The sequence below is a fragment of the Microchirus variegatus genome (assembly GCF_963457635.1).
Source record: "Microchirus variegatus genome assembly, chromosome: 8".
In the NCBI taxonomy this organism is placed as follows: domain Eukaryota; kingdom Metazoa; phylum Chordata; class Actinopteri; order Pleuronectiformes; family Soleidae; genus Microchirus; species Microchirus variegatus.
The window spans coordinates 17,476,038-17,495,623 of record NC_139809.1 but is presented as its reverse complement, the minus strand read 5'-3'; the positions used below and the strand labels follow the sequence as shown (position 1 = coordinate 17,495,623).

Below are 19,586 nucleotides of genomic sequence, written 5' to 3'. Positions count from 1 at the left end.
TTACCTGGCAGCACCGGTCACGACGTAATGTTGATGTGAAGTTGTAACAGGCTATATGACCTGCGTATTGTGTTTTATTTTGAAAGGGGGACAGAAGTCTTTTACTTTGATTCTGTGTCGGATTTGTTGTCTGGTGAGATCTGCTCTGTTTAGCTTGGCGCGACTCAGCAGCGGCAACGGCAAAAATAGAGCTGCTGCCTATCGATAGCGCTGCGGCGCATCCAGCCGTTTCTGGGACGCTGCTGAGACGCGCCGCAGCACGCCCGGTGGAAATGCTCACATTGATTAGAATGGAAGCGATCGGCGCCCGGTGGGAATCCGCCTTTAGGATGCATTCATTCACACCAGCTCCTTCTTAATCGAACCTTAGTTAAAGGGATTGTTCGGAATTTTGAACATAAGTTCTATTTTCCAACTCAGCAAGGTTAGTTTTATTTCAAACATTCTATCAACACAGATATGTACATCGATAGTCTGCCGTTACAATTGATTTGCCTCGGGTGCACTGTGAAGTCGGTATGAGTGTTTCTAATGCCATGCTAGCTGATACCATTGACTTGCGCTAGCCATAGCACCAGCGAACTCGGCAACTAGAAGAACTGAATAAAATTTCTTGAAAACGTCTCCAGACGTCTCCATCACACCGGCTGAGTTGTAAAAAAGGTCTCATGTCCAAAATTCCGAACTATCCCTTTAAGTAAAGTCCAGTTGGTTTGGGGTTGGCGATCTCTGATGCGCCTAAAAATGTACTGTTGCTTCTCTTCAAGTAAACCAAATGCAGAAAGCAGACTACAGCGCCGCCTCAGGTGAGGAGGGGGAATACGTTATTCAAAAGACAAACTCGGACCAGCTGAAAATGTTGAAACCCCCATTTGAACCAAGTTTAGCGGAGGCTATTAGGTGTGAAAACCACCTTAGTCCAGTAGAAATATATATGACTCTTACTCTTCCACATAGAAGGAAACTAATTTGGTATTCTTTTGCTTATCAATCATCATACTTCACATTGTTACTGGAAAAAAATCAGTTCCAGTTTCCACAGCAGCCCAAACTAATCTTCTAGACCAGTAAAGAAGGAAGTGGTGAGTGTTTCCCACCCGTAGTTCCCTGGCATACTTTGGAAAGCAACTCGTCAAAGACTAATCTTCCGCGTCGCCATTAGATGTCACGAATTCTTCCACGGCGGACGTTTTCTGAATAACCAGCCGCTGTTAATCAGATGCTGATATTCAGACAGAGACGGAAGATAAATGAAGGACAAACAGGACGAGAAGAAAAAAAAAGTGTCGTCAAACTTCAACCGAGTGATTCAGTCGAGTCTCAGCGGCACGTTTAAAAACCAAGACCTTAAACCTCTCCAACATTTCCATAATTCCTCCTCTTCGCTCTAATAAAAGTGGAGGAGATGGAAGAGTAAAGGCGTAAAGAGATGATGAGGCCAGTGACAATTTTACTAAGTAGATGTGGAGGAGGAGGAGGAAAGAAAGAACCTGAGGGTGAAAAGATACTCTGGCGACACCTGCTGGATGCACACGCAACTACATCCTCTTCCTCCTCCGATGGTGGAAGTTGAAGGTCTGTGTGTTTACAAGGGAAAGATGATGCGCGCACACACACACACACACACACACACACACACACACACCAGATGTCCATGTAGAAAACTGTGCCTTCGAGCAACGAGGAAATGATCTCATAAAATAAAGAACGACGCCGCAGCTGAGCACAGTTTTTTTTTTTTTTTTTTTTTTCACTCCGTAAAAATGGGAAAAATTATCGATCAAAGTTGAGAAGTGAATCAATTAATCATCATTTGTGGCGTCCAGATAACAGACGGTCGCGGCGCCTGTATTGATATTAGTGCTTCCTTATTTATGAATTAAATTCATATTTTACAAGCTGTGTAAGAGACAAACCAGGAATATCATTATATTCATAACTTCATAAGCAGAAATTTGAGTCCCTGTGTCTCTGAATGGGGCTGTGGTTATTCAACGGTCACTGTGTGGATGAATATGTTGATATTGATTTGACACCAATGTCCTGGTCTGGATATTAACCGCTCATCAATAATAATAATAATAATAATAATAATAATAATAATAATATACATGTTTCTAACCAGATGCTGCAACTGGAGTCCAGTTTAATTGATTCTGAGCCTGTGAGACGGAGGCGGAATATAACCGTCTAGACTTCCTCCTACTCCCTCTCAGACGTGACATAATGCTTGATACGCAAGACGTAAAGTCAGTGAACAATATGTATTAAAAAAAATGCAAAAACGGGCACCAGTGAAAGCTATAAATGACACTTTCAGAAAGTGACGGGCCTTTGTTCCACCGCGAAACAAAGCCATTTGAAACAAAGATCAGAAAATGACAAAAGTTCTTTGTTTACTCTTAAAGGAGCTGAGTGTAAAACACAGTATGTAAAACTGTGGCTGTTATCACAGAGCATACACTGGAAAAGAAAAAGGTTGACAAAAGTGACTTAAATTGGTAACATCCGAGTTAATAAAGTTAATTTAAACTTAATCTAGTGAGTTATGAGAAATGTGTACGTGTACAGTTTACTTGTACACTCATCACCGACAACTCCTAGACCGAAAAATTATCTGTGCCCCATACACTTGTCATTACGGTAGCCCTCAGGATGTTCCGCGGAACAACCGTCCAATCACAGACAAGATATCCAAAAGTAAAAGGGAAAAAGCAGAAGAACTCACTCATTGATCATTTTTGACAAGTCTACAGCCATAAAATCAAAAATATATCCATCTTATGATGTCATAAAAGGGTTCAGGCCATAGTCTGACTAAGACGGGCAATCGGACAACTCGCCGCCATCACAGTTTATATACGTCGTCTCCTTCTATTCCCGGGTCAGAGACATTGTAGTCCATGCACAGAACACCAAGTCTGACTCCAGTCCGACTCAGCGTATACATGCAGGAGTAATCTGACTATGAATCCCATTATCCAGGTATGTTAGTCCCACTAAGCGTATACATGCAGGAGTAATTGGACTAAGAATCCCATTATCCAGGTATGTAAGTCCGACTAAGACCAGGTCAATTTAAGTCGGACGACATGACATTGACAAAACCGAATTATTGTCTTAGTCTGACTTTTAACATGCAAGTAAACACACAAAGAACACCACGCAGAACGCCAACTCTGACTCCAGCCCGATTAAGCGTATACATGCAGGGGTAATCGGACTATGAATCGGATTATCCAGGTATGCAAGTCCAACTAAGATAATACGTGCAGGTGTAATCGGACTACGATTCCCATTATCCAGGTATGTTAGTCCGACTAAGCGTATACATACAGGAGTAATCGGACTATGACTCAAAATATCCATGCATGTTAGTCTGACTAAGGGTATACATGCAGGAGTAATCGGACTGTGAATCGCATTATCCATGTATGTTAGTCCAACTAAGACCAGCTCGATTTTAGTTGGACTACATGACATTAATAAAACCGAGTTATTGTCTTAGTCTGACTAAAAGCAGACTTTTAACATCACCACTCTTCTATTCGAGTAAGTTTAATGTCACTGAGCGTCTCATTTTGAGTTTGCAATGACCTGAAGTCACTTCATGAGGTCTCTCTCAGCTCCTGTGCAGTCAGACACTGAGCCGTGCAGAGACATTTGAACAGCAGGTTACAACATTTGTATTTTTTCTCCCACCCCCTGAGGCAGTGTCTCCTCACAGAGACCAAAAACCTGGTCCCAATGAGGTGGAACATGCTTTTTGTGCAGCTGGTTCAGGGTTAGGTTATACGGTTAGGGTCGGACATTAACTGGTGATGGTTAGTAATAACACTTTGTTTACGCTGTTCCACATGAGTGCACGACAATGTAGCGTCAAAACCTGTGTGTGTGTGTGTGTGTGTGTTCTTGTATGTGTATATTTGTGAGGACCAAAGACATTGTTGGGCAAAGTGAGGACATTGTGGCTGGTCCTCGTCTTCTGTCGCTTCTTTAAGGGTTAACATTTGGTTTAGGGTGTTCGTTTATTTGTGATGGTGTCCTAAGAACAATAGCAGCACAAACCTGTGTGTGTGTGTGTGTGTGTGTGTGTGTGTGTGTGTGTGTGTGTGTGTGTGTGTGTGTGTGTGTTTCGTATGTGTATCTTCGTGAGAACCAAAGACATTTTTGGGCAAAGTGAGGACATTGAGGCTGGTCCTCGTCTTCTGTCTCTCCTTTAAGGGTTAAGATTTGGTTTCGGGGGTTAGCAGCACAAACCTGTGTGTGTGTTCCGCATTGTTGTGGGGACCTAAACCTGTTTACACACTCATGTTATGGGGCCAAAAAAATTAAGTGAATATTTCATATGGGTTAGGTTAAGATTGGGTTAGGTCAGTAGTAGTTAGGGTTAAGGTTAGAGTCAATGAAATGTCCTCTGAAGTCACGGAAACCATACGGTGTGTGTGTGTGTGCGTGTTCGTGTGTGTGTGGAGGGCTGGCTCTCTGAGCCATTTAAAGTGCGGAGCTTCAGTCTGGTTCTTCCCCTCGCCGCGTCACCAGCTCCCGGTGATTTGGTTTTGCTTTGGTTCAGCTCTCACTCTCTCACTCTTTATGAGCAGCAACATTTAAACTGATCCGGAAACAGCAGCACGAGCAGCAGGAGCAGCTTGAACCCCCGCGCTCCTCCTCCTCCTCCTCCTCTTCACCGCTGCTGTGCGCCTCAGACGCGCTCTCTCCACTCCAGGATGGACTCGCCTCCGTCTCCTTGTCTTCAGCTCAGGCGCTGACTGTGACTGTGACTGCAGTAGTTTTGCTTTGGTTGGAGTTCGTGTTGTTTGGAGAGAGAACGCGCGGCTGATCTTCATTTGTCTTCATTCTTGATTGGACTGCCACACACACACACACACACACGCACACACTCTCTCCGCGCACTCCTCCGACATGGGAATGTATTTGCATCTGCTGCTTTTGCAGTACTATTTCGTCGCGAGTTTCGTGTGCCACGCCGTCGCCTTCGTGGAGGAGCCGTCCGGCGGCAGGTCGGACGGCTACTGCGGGCGGATCCTGCGGCCGCAGACCCCGGGAACCCGCAGGGAAGGGCACCACGAGTTCAGGCTCCGGGTGGAGGGAGACCCGGAGACCTACCAACCCGGCAACACCTACAGAGGTTAGAGTCCGTCTGTCTGTCTAGGGGCGCCTCGTTTCTTTTGCGCAATCTGTGCGTAAACTTGCGCACAGATGTGGACTGTTTGTTTTGGTTTGAAATGGTTGTGGACACACACACACACACACACACACTTTCTAGTGCAGCGTTGTCAGTGAGGACCCAATAACCTTATTCCAAAACTAACCCTTAATTTAACCTAATCCCTAATTCTCACTGTAAAACAAAAATGTCCTTAAAGGTTGTGCGGAGCAGCCGGAAATGTATGTCAAAAACGTGTCCTCACAGCCTATTAAAGACATGTACACTCACACACACACTCACACTCACACAAACACAGGTTTCCTTAGCTGTTCTTCTGAGGACACTGGATTTGCACTAAACTTAATCTTAATCCTAACTTTAACCATGTTTCTGCCTCATTAGGAGCACATGGAGACACCTGGTCCTGTAGAGATTGTGGACTCCGATAAAGCTGACTCTTACAAATCTGAAGTCCCCGTCCAGCTTCGGTAGATTTTTTTTTTGGCAGAAGACAGAATAAAAGAAACAAAGAGATAAATTATAACTTTGTCCTACACAGATGTTAACACTCAGCACTTTTTAAAAATAGAAACATTTTACTGTCTTTTCTTCTTCTTCTGCTCGAAAAAACGCAGAGAAAAGTTCAAATAAGTCAATAAAACCTTTATTTTTATAGCTTTTTTATGGATTAATAAGTCAAATCAGCATATGGGATTGAGTTAAAGTCCTTCACATCTCCTTAGACTGATGAGACCAAGTGTCCTGTAGTTTTAATACAGGCCTCAGAAATGAGTGTGACCATCAAAAGTCACCTTGTCATAAATTCTTCATGCTGCCATCGAGCTCCAGATCAACCAACTTTTTGGCAGTGACATCATATTCTCACAGTTTTGTCCAGTGCTGAATGCTAATCAGTCACCAAGGACCTTTTCTGTTCTTTTTTTGGAGAAGTTTGGAGAAAATTGTACCTATAAGGAATGGAGGTTCCTTATAGGTACAATTTTTTGGAATAATGAAATCTGTTAAATTAGGTGGTGATTTGCAATATATGACAACATGTCCATTGTCACAGGTATTGTGGACCATGTATCACATCATTGTACCTTGTGATTCTTTTAGCTGTGATTGTTTTGTGCGATTAATGTCGGTTTTTTTCCCACCGTTTTCTTTGGTGTTCTTGAGTCGAAGTTATAATTCATTTTAAATCACATTTTTTTAGCAGTGATATAAAGTAGCAATAATTCTGCAGAAATCACAGAATTAGACAATGTTTCTGTTATTTTTCTTCATAAAAACGAGCCAAGTGAACTTTCAACTGTGACGTATTTCCAAATTTCACAAATTCAATCCTAATTTAAAGGCGCCATATGTAAGAATGTGGCCAAAAACAGTTACTACATTCAAATTCAAAATACCGAGGTCTTTTATGTTTCGTTTTCTGACGTAACTGGAAACCTGTGGTTGCTCGGCAGCTGAGACTCTACTGACTGCAATGATTGGTAGACGGCGGTAGGTGGCGCCACATGCCAAAACATGATTTCAAAACATAAACATGATTTGCAGTCTGCAAAATATTTTTTTAATGCAAATATTTTGTCTGTACTGTTGTTGTTGGTGAGTTCAGTTTGTTATATGAACATTATTCCTGAGTCTCTGTGACATATTTGGAGGATTTTATGGCCAGTTGCTTTAGATTTATTACATAATGCACCTTTAAACATTTTTAGTACCCCCCCACGTGTGTTTATATAATTGCTAAAGATTGCTTAGGTTGTGCTGAAAAAAAGGATATAAGACACTCCATATTGCACATTCTTAGACCCTCTGTATTTACAGTAACTGTACGTTTAAACCTAGTAATATAAAAAATCAAGGGTTAAAAGAATTCAGGCTGATCTTTTGAAATAAAGGCACCCTGAATCTATAACATATGAATCTAAATAACAGTCCTAACACTAATAAATATACTGTCATTTTTTTTAAATCCTTGATGCTGCAAAAAAAGTCTTCACCTGCTTTGAAACTGCAGCACGAGTCTCTTTGCAAAAATTCTCTCCAATGAAAAAAAAATGTGATTGCAATGTCCTCAACTTCACAAAATGAACTGTGAACAGAGTCGCAGCCTGTAATAGTTGACCATGACTTCTGAATGACGACAGTGTAGAGCAATAATCTCCACTTTATCCATGAAGAAACGCCGACCACCGTCCATGGAAGCAGCCACAGGTCTGTCTGTAAATTGCAGGAACGTCTGTATATTATCTCTCAAACCGATGATCTGATTGATTTCAAACTTCACAGAAGTCTTGCTACGGGCACGAGTAAGTGCGGTGCCAAGTTTGACGCTGTTTGGATAAGTAACGCGAAAGATATCGGTGAAAGAAGCAGATGTTGGCTTTCGCGGCTCTACTGTAGCCACGCCCCCTCTCACTCACACAGCACTGTGGGCTACCTGAAGAGGATAAGTGAGCTGTTTCGGCAGAATTCAAGTCCCGAATTTAACCCTTTAAGGTAGTGTTTCCCAACCCTGGTCCTCAGGGAACACTGCCCTGCCATGTTTTAGATGTTGCCCTGCTCCAACACACCTGATTCAGATGAAACATTACATTTTTGAAAAAGAAAATGGGCAAAAGTTGAAACATTAAATTATTGTTATTCATTTTCTTTTTAAACAGAAGTTGAAACAATACATTTATGAAAAATACAATTTGAACAAAAGTTAAAACATTAAATTTTTTGAATTTTTTTTGACAAAAGTTGAAACATTACATTTTTGGAAAATTTAAATATAACATTTTGTTTAAATTGACAAAGGTTGAAAGATTAAATAATAATAAAAAAAATTTGAGCAAAAGTTTAAACTTTTTTTTAAAATTGACAAAAATTTAAATATAACTTTTTTTAATTGACTTTTTAAAATTATTTATTTTTGAAAAAAATGTTTCGAACAAAAGTTGAAACATGACATTTTTTTGAAATATATATATATATATATATAGTAAATTGACTTTGACAAAAGTAATTCAATTTGAAAAAAAAATGTTTTAACAAAAGTTAAAACAATAAATTATTTGAAAAAAAATTGACAAAAGTTCAGCATCATCAAGCTCTGCAGAAGCCTGATAACGCTGACCATTGATTTGAATGAGGTGTTTTTGGAGCAGGATGTTTGCTAAAACATGCAAAGAAATAATTTTTCCTTTGCTTTTTTCTGTCCAAATCATAACAAACACCAGACAAAAGTAGATTTTGCACTCGTTTTCCAATTTCAGTGAGTTTTCCCTCACCTGTGCTCTTGCTTACAGACATCAGTTTACCATCAATTCCTAATGACCTTGCAGACCCCTAATCTGTGGGTCGTGGACACTCGGGTGTCTCTGGATCCCACTTTGAGAACCTCCCCGTTCGCGCTAAGTGACAGACAGCTTTCACATCCACAGGGACTTCCTGCTTTATCACTGTAGAACAAAGAAAAAAATGATGGTTATGACACTTTTTCCCCTCAGAGACGACGTTAGTGTCATCAGAAGCATCTGTGCCCTGTGGGAAAAAAAAATATATACGTGGCAGAATAACTCAACCTCGTTACGACGCGAATCAATTTGTCGTTCTTTCGCGCGAAGAAACTAAAACCACGTTCAACTGATTTTCTCAACTTCAGCGTCAACTTTTTCCCCAAAAAAAGACATAAAGAGGAGGGAGAATAATATTGACGGGGGGTAAGTTTGGAGATAAATGAGCTGGTGAGGAAAATGCGAGGTGAGGGCACGGCAGCGGTGAGCTGCATAAAACTCCAGTCACATCTCATTATGTGGGGCCCCCTGCCCCCCCCCAATCCCCCCCCCCCCACACACACACACTGAGAGATTTACAGCCTCTTTTCTAATTCCAGGGTAAGCCTGTGTGTGCTCACAGCTCAGCTCACTCCTCCACATCGCACTGATGTGCAGCTTCTATATGTGGAGGCGACGCACATGTGTCACACACACACACACACACACACACACACACACACACACACACACACACACACACACACACACACACACACACACACACACACACCTTGACCCTGATGTGTCGTTTCAAAGCTGCTGTTCTGAAAGGTAGAGATGCTGCATGGAGTTTTATTCATTCCAGAAGGTTAGGGTTAGAGCTGCTTATTGATATTAATATACAACATATACAACATACACTATCTCAAGGAACTGTACATAGAGAAACCCAACAGTTCACACAAGCACTAGAGCACGTGTCAAACTCAAGGCCCGGGGGCCAGATGTGGACCGCCACGTCATTTTATGTGGCCCGCAAGTGATTAATTTTGTCTTAAAAATCTGTGTTAAAATAGGTCCGTGCTGCTTTAAAGCGTGCGTTGACCATGAACTACATTTCCCACAATGCATGGCGATTGTGTGACCCACAAAGTGACGGCATCCTGCCACTAAATCGCAGTGTCTCATTGTATATGCATCATGCAACGAGTGAAATTGAATAAGTAATAACTATAGAAAGTTATTTAGCTAATATGCTACGTAGTAGTCATCTTTATTTCACATTACATTTGGTTACATTTAGTTACATTTATTCTGTATGACAGTTACATCTGGCCCTTTGAGGGTAACCATTATGCTGATGTGGCCCTCAGTGAAAATGAGTTTGACACCCCTGCACTAGAGGCTAGTGGCCATCTGCCTAGACAGGTTGGGGTGAATGGGAAAGCAACTATTGACTTCCCCCCCCCCCCCCATTTTCATGCTCAATTAAAAGTGAATATTAAATATGTTTAACGAAGGACAAACAGAAAACACCCAGCTCTGCGTCTGATTAGCTTAGCAGAACATTTTATTCCACTTTAGCCAATCTGCATTACGTATGCGGTCAAGAAAGAAAGACATTTTATAGTAACGGTAACAGCGTTCGAAACGGTTGAAACAGTTACTGAAGAAAATAACGCTTAAAAGTGACGCTAACGGGTGATTATAATAATCATGATGGGTGTTAGCTTTCATTTGAATTTCTCCTTGTCAGTGCCAGAACTTGGAGGCTGTAAGTCATGGACGTGGCAGAAAGGTTAGCTTTACTAAAGCAGTCAAACATGCTGCGCTGCTTCATGTCAACCAAGTCTTGTAGGTTTAAATGTTTGGTTGAGTTGCTGTTGTTTTACTGATTCTCAACCGTTGTAAAGTGGAGATACATTGGGCAGTTTGCTTGTCATGTCATGCTGGCGAGGTTGGATTTGAACCGATTTGAACCGATTTGAACCTCGATTTGTAACCTCATAACGTTTTGCACTCGAGTCAAGTAGTGGTTTCTGTTGGGAATCAACATTTTTCAACCATTCTGAAGTAGAACTAGAGGCCATCTGCCTAGACGGGTCGGGGTGAAACGAAAAATAGTGGATGGAACGGTGTTGGTTTAAATGTTTTGTTGAGTTGCTGAGTTTTATCCCATACAAGTCACCGTGTTTTCGCTCAGTGAACCCACATTTTCAAGAACTTGTCTGATACGTAACAACCCGATGGAGAGGGTTGGAAATTCCAAATGTTAATTCTTCGTTTTTTAACCACATAACTTAAAGTGATAGTTTGGAATTTTGGACATAAGACCTATTTTCCAACTCAGCCGGTGTGATGGAGACGTCTGGAGACGTTTTCAAGAAATTTCATTCAGTTCTTCTAGTTGCCGAGTTCGCTGGTGCTATGGCTAGCGCAAGTCAATGGTACCAGTTAGCATGGCATTAGAAACACTCATACCGACTCCACCCGAGGCAAATCAATTGTAACAGCAGACTATCGATGTACATATCTGTGTTGATAGAATAATATTTGAAACAAAACTAACGTCGCATCGCATGAATTTTTGAGGGACTACTTTCTGAGCAGCAGCGGAATCAGTCCGCCACTGACGCGCTGCTGCTGAGACATAAATCCTTCAAATTACAAGGTTGGTTTTATTTCAAACATTCTACCAACACAGATTTGTACATCGATAGTCTGCCGTTACAATTGATTTGCCTTGGGTGCACTGTGGAGTCGGTATGAGTGATTCGAATGCAGGGCCGTTTCTAGCTTTGGGGGCCCTATGTGAGATACTATTTGGGGGCCCCTATTTTTTTCAAACTCGAGGTAGAGATTCCTAGCTTTTTCTGATTACCCCACAAACACCTGCATGCTTTGCAAATATATGCATAATGAATGCATCCAATACATGCAAATAAAGACAGGTACTTTTAATTCTCAAAAATATAATAAAATATGAGTCTGAACTTGCAGTTTGGGGGCCCCCTGGTGGCTGTGGGGCCATATGCAGCTGCATAGTCCGCATATAGCAAGAAACGGCTCAGTTCTTCCATCCAGACTTTCCCTACGTATTGAGAATCTCTGTGTAGTAATCACACACTTCCTTCTGTCCTTCTCCACAGTGGTCCTCCTGGCAGCCAGCCCCAATTATTTTAGAGGTTTCACGCTCATCGCGCTGAAGGAGGGCAGAGAGGGCACCACGGACGACGACTACGCCGGACAGTTCCAGGTAAGGACGCGCAGGCGTCGACTGCTCCGAGCCACCTGAGATAAAGTTTTGCAGAACAGATGATCTCATTTGCATGCGTTGATGCACACGGGAGTCGACTTAACTGTGGAGGTTAACGTGGGGGTGTCGCTGACGAGTGCACCTCAGCTCCCCCTTCACGATTGAAGGAAGGAAAAAGCAATTCTCGTCGCCTCTTTGGTTGCTGCACTTCACCCTCTCCCAGGATGAAGCGGATATGGCATTCATTCCGCCCGCTAAGTAGGAGATATTTCCTCCAGCAGAAGAAAGAGGACGTGTGAGGACACGGAGAGGAAAGAGATGATCAGAGAAAGTTGGAGAGCGATGTGAAACGTCTGGTTCAGTAGTAACAGCTCCCACAGAGCAGCGCAGAGCTCCTGAGGAGAGAGGCAGACTCTGTCAATTACCTCCCCGCTCAGTAGAAACACAAACACAGACTCTTACCAAACAGAGCAGGAGGCTGCTTTCATGTAGCCAGGAGAAGGTTTATTCACCAGACCTCCGGTGTTTGCTGAGATTCGACGCTAACGCCGTCGCCGTCGTATATTTAGATTGAGCTAAATCATTCTTCCCCTCCAGTCTCCTTTATCTGAGGAGCTTCTCTGTCTGCACTTCAAACAGTAACATTAGGCTCTCACAGTTATCTGCGGAGGTTTTCATTGATGAATGGGTGAAAGAAACGTACGCTTCTCTGTGTTTCATGAATAGACTCCTCACGGGCGAGTCTCGCCGCGCCGCGGCCCACATTTCCAGCACTCCCGAGCAATTATTTTGGTCTGAAAAAGGGGGGAAGCGTGAGCCGCGAATGCACTTTCAATCATCACCAGGATATGAAAATGCTCTTGTGAAAATGTGTTTGAAATCCGTGACGTCAGTGGTTCTTTCAAACTAACCTTAGCGACCCATTGTAACTAACCCTAACCCATTCAAGTCCTTGAGGCAAGTCTGGCCATGCCACAGCTACATTAGCAACAACTCCTGAGCAATTATCCAATTATTTTTGGTCTGAAAAGGACTGCGAATTTGAGTGCGCGGCAAATCGGAAATAAAAATACTCAAAACGTACTCATTTGTCCAGAGACGTCTTTAGAGTTGGCCGAAGAAAACCTGGTTCCATGACGTACGTCGGTGGTTCTTTCAAACAACCCTTAGCAACCCATTGTAAATGAAGGGGTTAAAAAAAACATACTTCCTTTGTAGTTGAACAGTCATTCATGAGTGGGCTTGAGCAGAGTCCTTGAAGCAGTTTCTTACCGTGCCACAGTCAAATTAGCAACACTCCTCAGCACCTTATTTTTGGGTTATAAAGGCCAGACAGGAGGAGGGAGATAAATGGTGCAAATGTACTTCCAGTAATCACCAGGAAATAAAACACACACTTTGTCCAAAAATATCTTTAGAAATCAAGAAACACCAAAAAAAAACCTGTTTCCAGTAAATCACCTGTTCTGTCTTATGTCTACTATCCTTGGGGGGTTTTTCCATATTGAAAAAGGGGTGAAAGATACTTGTTCCTTCGTATATGAACAATGGGTTTGAATAAAGTCCTTTTAAGGCCAACCATCTTAGCGTCACTCCCTGAGTCGTCATTTGGACTATAAAGACCATTATTTGGGCTATAAAGGCCAGACTTCAGAAGGAGAGAGAGCTTTGCACTTTCAATCATCACCAGGAAATAAAACCGCTGTTGACTTTGTTTCCGAAATAAGTTTAAAATCCAGAAATGTCATTCATCTAGTACGTCATGGACTCTTTTATATGATCTGTAGCTACTACCTACCCAACTCGCAGCACACATTTGCGGGTGCCTAACTTTGGCATCTGCGCTACTTCTAATCACAGCCAAACCTCCTTGTTCCCTTCAAGACTATGGAGAGTCGTCCTCTTTGTGCACAGGGTTATGAGACAGACTTCAGCGTGGTGTTGTCTGAGAAGCAGAGTAGGATTTTGGCTTTGTCCAAACTAAGTTTAAGTTTACTTTTAGTGGACTCGATAAAAAGGTTTATTGAAACAGTATGGTTTTGGTATGCGATCGGCCGGCGGATCTGAGGGATTGTCCAGGACTAGTCGTCACTTCCAGGATTCGAGGAATTAACTCGGGGCTACAAGTTGAGTGGTATATGCAAGAAGCAACGTTGCATAGGAGCTGACAAGGATTGACCTGATCACCAAGCTAGAGATGTAGAAAATATGGCAGAGACTGGTTGCTCCTGTAGATCTTAAAATCCGTTCTTGATTGAACCCAAGTTTGTTTGCACAAAAACCCCAAACCGTAAACTCAGACCGGATGAATGTTGCAACCCCCAAATGAACCAAGTCCCCAAACGTCCAGCAGATTATTAGGTGTGAAAACAACCTAAGGACAGCTTCCTTAATGAGGCCCGATGAGGAACCAGAGTAGGAACCGGACTCCACCCTGGAGGGAGGGATCTCCAACCTGCTGCAACCTGCTGCATTCAGGAAAGAAAACGCCCAACAACCGCAAAAAAATGACAGACTTGTGATTGAGTGGAGGTCAGCGGGGTCACTTTTGAGGTTTAAATCATAAAAATTGGATGTGGGATTCAGGCTTCTTCAGATGATGACACCGTGGTAGTAAGGTTATAGTGAATAGGGGCGACTTCACTGGTTAGTTTTCAGCTCTTATTCAACTTTTGGGGTGAATTCCAATTCCTTCTTAACCCTCAATCTCAAAAATGTGTGCTCCCTCTAGTGCAAGTGCTGTCCTGATTCTCAGAAAAATTAAGTTGAGGGGCAAGTTTAAGGGCTGTATCGCCCTCAATATTGAGATTTTCCGAGACCACCCTTGGGAGCAAGGGCTACCCAGAATGCATTGCGTGTTTTGACATAACAAAGAAGTACGTTACAAATGAAGTATTTTTTTATTTTTTTTTAATAGAGATATAAAAATGATGAAAACCATTGTATTATCTTAGTTCAGGGCCCATATTATGGATTACTGACGTCATTGTTGCGTAACATTTATTTTTATTTTACGATCTTTTGTCAATAGCCGGTGCGGACACACGATCGTTTGCTATGGTTTACTTTTCAATAACCCGTGGTGTGTGGTAACTGTCAGCTGAATATGTCTGTGGTTGTGGTATTTGTATGAGTATCATCTTATAACTAACTGACAACCTAATAACTTGACTGACAAACGGATCGTAATAAATAATCCTGATGTAAATGTGTTCTTCTTCTTCTTTTTTTCTTTCGCGGTATTCTGCCCCCCGCAGTCTGAAGACGTAACTGCATTTAAGGGGTGTCCCATTTCTAAGTGACAAAATAACCCTCAACACTGGGTTTCGAGGGCCAGTTAAGATTGAGGGTTAGGATAGAATTGGAATTGGCCCAAACGTGTCCAAATCCACAATCTCAAAGTTCAAAGTTGTCCTGCTGTCGTTGATTTCCTGCTTGACGCAAAACAAACGGTAATAAAAGGTCTTTGAGTCTGAGCAGAGTCTGCAGTGAGACTGAGGCCGCAGGGCCGAGCGGCGAGCAGGAACTCAAACAGACAAAAAAATTGAATTTGACAAGTCTGCTTTTACAATCTGTTTAAGACATATTGGCAGATCCTTCAGACGCTGTTAGCTCTGTAACTGACAGTCGTAACTGACACTTTCATCCACGCACGGAAAGCGATTAGAGCCTCTGGAGACGTCAAAACACCGTCTCGTTTTAGAAAAAAAAACCCGCCGGGCACAGCGTTGCATTCCTGAGTGTGGATTCAATTATGGGTCATGGAATTAATTTAGGAATGATTTCCATTGATTAGAGACGCCATTCTTTATTTCCTGGTTATATTAGCGATCAGGAGAAGACGTCGCCGGGGCTCGGTGCTTACTTTCCTCCTCGAGCAGCACACATCGAGCTTTCAGGTTCAAAAGTTCAAGAGCGCATAAAGAACTTCTGGGGGTGCAACAATAATAATAACAATAAAAAAAAGTTATCAACAAATGTGGAAAGGAGAGACCACATCTCTGCCAATACTGGCTATGAAAAAGTGGAAAAATTGAATTCACTCCAAAATTGGACGGAGTCTCCGTGGGTCTTTACAGACAGAAAAAGATCTTAAAAGAGGTCATGATTTATTTTCATAAAAAACGCACAGACACAGAGTTTGTTCTGCTTCTGTTGTATCGAGAGCAGCCTGCAGATGTTTGTTTTGACTGAAAACGTAAAAGCACTAAACGAAAGATTCACTTTACAAATCTGAGTCTGTGACGTGTTCGCGGAATACACTACCGTTCAAAAGTTCAATTCATTTTTTCAATGAATGTAACATTAAATTAATCATAATTCCACTCTTTACATTGTTAATGTGGTAAACAACTATTCTAGCTCTAAACGTCTGGTTTTTAATGGAATATGTACATAGGTGTATAGAGGCCCATTTCCAGTGTTCTAATAGTAAATTGTGCTTGTTAATGGCGTTAGAAGGCTATTGGATGATTAGAAAACCCTTGTGCAATTATTATTTGGAATAAAAATCATTATTTCTAATCTTGTCAATGTCTTGACTATATTTTCTATTCATTTTGCAACTGTTGTGATGAATAAAATTGTGACTTTTAATGGAAAACACAAAAATTGTATAGGTGAGCCCAAACTTTTGAACCGTAGTGTATTTTCACTACTTCATATCACTCTTATGGTCCCAGCTCGCCTTGACTTGGCATGGCTTAGGTTGGTTTTCCACTACAAAATAGTACCTACACAACACTGCACGGCTGCACAAACACACAAATGAGTGACTAGTGACGTGTTTTCAGTGTAACTGAATCACTAGAATCAGTTCAAAACTATTTGTTCAGTCATTTCGCCATTAGCAGTCGCTGTCCCGAAATACACCAGACTCCACTGTTAAATATTGAGATTTTAGACATTTCCCCTTGTTATTGTTGGAGATTAAGCCGCGTTTTTTAGGATTGTGAAGTCGTTTTAACTGGTTTACAGTTCGGCATTGTTCGGCTTTGATTCTTGTGTTGGACATCTCTTCCTGTGACAACAAAGCCTGAAATAACCAGTGGCCGGCCGTAAAGTACAATTTATACTGCGTGCTAAGTGCTCTATGTAGGTTATGGAGACCCCTCCAGGTTGCCCGAGAGGCTGTCGGAGAGCCTCTCCGTTGTTTCCGGCTGCACGGGAATATTTTTCCGTCACTCCGTCAAGGGACAACGGAGACGGCAAGGGCTGCGATTGGTCCTCAGGACAGGCCGACTGATCTGCTGTGTTCCGGCCACTGTGCGCACCTATAAATACGTCATATCTTAATACACAAATCACATGTTCAGACTCTAAATGGCCAATTTCTCGCCGCAAATTATCTTAAAACTGCAAAGTGAGAAACGGCCACTGTTTTAACCCTTAGATCTCAGATGCGCCTTTAAAAAAGTTACCTGCCAGTTACACCGAGCACACCAAATGGTGCTCATAAAGTACACAGCTATAAAAATAGTATACATCTGTATTTTTTTTTTATTTTTTTTTTAGGTTTTAGACCAGCATCCCTTCTTTCCATACATATCAAATATTAATATATTTTTTTTATATTTTTAACCCTTAAATTGCCAGGTTTAGTCGTGATGCACCTCATTTTATTTCATGTTTTTACTTTATATTTGAGCAGGATCAAAAATAGTGATTTGAATGGGTTTCAATAAGCACATTTTGGTGCAAAGGTGTGTTAACGTGACTATTTTTGTTAACGTTGTTTAGAATGGACAAAAAAATAAATCACGTGAAATTTTTTTAAAGCACCCAAAAATACACAACCTGGCAAATTTTGAACAATATGCATGAAAAAATGAAAAAGATATGCTAAAAAGAAAAAGTCAAAAACACAAACAGGTGTCTAGGTGTGTTAAAGGGTTAACATTATTCAGCTGCAACAACAACAACAACAGTCTTTCTCTCTCGGACGCCAATGCTCACTGTAGCAAGAGGCACAACAACCTTGCGTAGCGACCCCTACTGATCGGGTGGGAAATTGCAGTGCGTATCCGGCACCGCGACGGAGAACTATGGAGGCTCGAGGGGTCGGAGAAGTATAACGTGGCCTTTATGCTAGTGGAAACACAACTTAGCCGAGACGAGTTGAGCCGGTGGAAACGTGATTAGTCAGCGCTGTTGCACCCGGAAAAATGAATTCCGTGTCGCTCTGTTGACCCAGTTTCCCTCCTTTGTTCCAATGTCCACAGAGAAAATCACAGATTTTACATCTCAGCATGTTGAAATCAAACAGACGCTTAAGTTTTCACCCACGAGCTTAAAACGCTGAATTTATGAATGGGCTTCGGTGCAGGAAGTGTGAGCCTTTTTTTTTACAAACTTCACTATAAAGTCAGAATATGCTGCCTGGTGTTGGCTCTCAGCACAGAACACACACACACAACGCAATTAGTGCTGATTTTGTGTCACTACCTCGTAAAAACTCCCTAAAAGTGCAATAACGCGACATAACCTCAGTGAAAGTGCCAAGAAAAGGTCTTTACTGTCTGTTTAGATGGGGGGGGAATTGGTGTGTGCACGGTATTTGCTGTTGTCATCGTTGTTATGCCGTCAACTTTTTATGTTGACTAAAAGGAAAATTGAGCTGTTGGAATTATTACTTTTAAGACACTTATTTATTTTTTATCAGCGACGTGCGCGTTATCATACTTATTTAAAAGGAAGTCGTAGCACAGCGCTGATTCGTTTTCCTCGACAGCTTCATTTCCACAAGTCTGTTTTGCAGCATCATGATTGCTATTGTGTGTGTGTGTGTGTGTGTGTGTGTGTGTGTGTGTGTGTGGAGGATAAGGAACCGAAACCAAACAAAAAACGCGACTACTTCTTTTTTCTGGCAGCTGTCCTGGAATGTGCCCGTCTGTCGCCGCCGCCGCTGCTTCACTAAGACGAAAAAGTCAGCGCTCATTGTGTTTGTTTTTCACCTCCTCAGGCAATAACGTGCTCTTCTTCGTCCTCGTTACCCGTTAAACGCCTTCTGTGTTAATGCGTCGGGCCTCGGAGAGCGAGCATCTGTGCGAGGAGCCGTCGCACCCGTGTGTGTGTGTGTGTGTGTGTGTGTGTGTGTGTGTGTGTGTGTGTGTGTGTGTGTGTGTGTGTGTGTGTGTGTGTGTGTGTGTGTGTGTGTGTGTGTGTGTGTGTGTGTGTTTTCCCAGCCGCCTCGCGCGTTACCGTGGGTAACACGGGTCGTATTTATCCAGGCCAACATTGTGTTATTGCTCAGGGACGACAAACGTGTTTGGATAAGAGGAGTGAGACGAGCAGACATGGGATATTTATCCGTCTTCCCTTTTTTTCTTTGCACAGATTATCCTGGTGTGTGTGTGTGTGTGTGTGTGTGTGTGTGTGTGTGTGTGTGTGTGTGTTCTGAGTTGAGCCAAGGATAAACAAACCCAATCGGTTTAAAGTGCAGCGGCGAGGTCGTAAGTTTAAGATGGCGGCAATTATGTAAAGCAAAGCAGAGCTTAGAGGGTGTGTTGTGCTGTGATGGTGGCGACCGTATGTGCAGGCCTTATTATCTACACACAAACAGAACTTTAAAAAGTTTTCCATAATGTCTTCAAACGCACAAAACGCCTCAAAAAAGTGTTTTATCCACATGGAAACCGCATTTAGCCATCGTTTAGGTTTGTTTGCTTCAAGCTAACTTATATATTTATATATTTTCCCGTAGTCGCTCTGACTTTCTTTATTATTCCGTCTCTTGTCTCTCTTCCTCTTCGGTTTTGTTGTAGCAGCGCTGCAGCGCCACGTACAGGCCTGGCATATGTACTACGCCGCGTAGAGTCGGTCGTTTTGGGTTTTGCGTTTTGCGCGGATGAAGACTTTGCCGTGTTCACAGAAAAACTAAATAGTT

General features: G+C 42.2%; 1 protein-coding gene across 1 annotated transcript in view; it reads left to right on the top strand.

Annotated features, from left to right (window-relative positions):
* Window positions 1-4,923: 4,923 nt before the first annotated feature.
* The window catches only part of LOC310930779 (spondin-1-like), a gene marked incomplete at its 5' end in the record, with an annotated part of 123,902 nt that continues 109,239 nt past the window's right edge, over window positions 4,924-19,586 (top strand). The window contains 2 exons of the mRNA XM_083893823.1: window positions 4,924-5,149; window positions 11,595-11,701. Coding sequence (XP_083749949.1) covers window positions 4,924-5,149; window positions 11,595-11,701 — 333 coding nt within the window. The remainder of the gene's footprint in view (window positions 5,150-11,594; window positions 11,702-19,586) is intronic.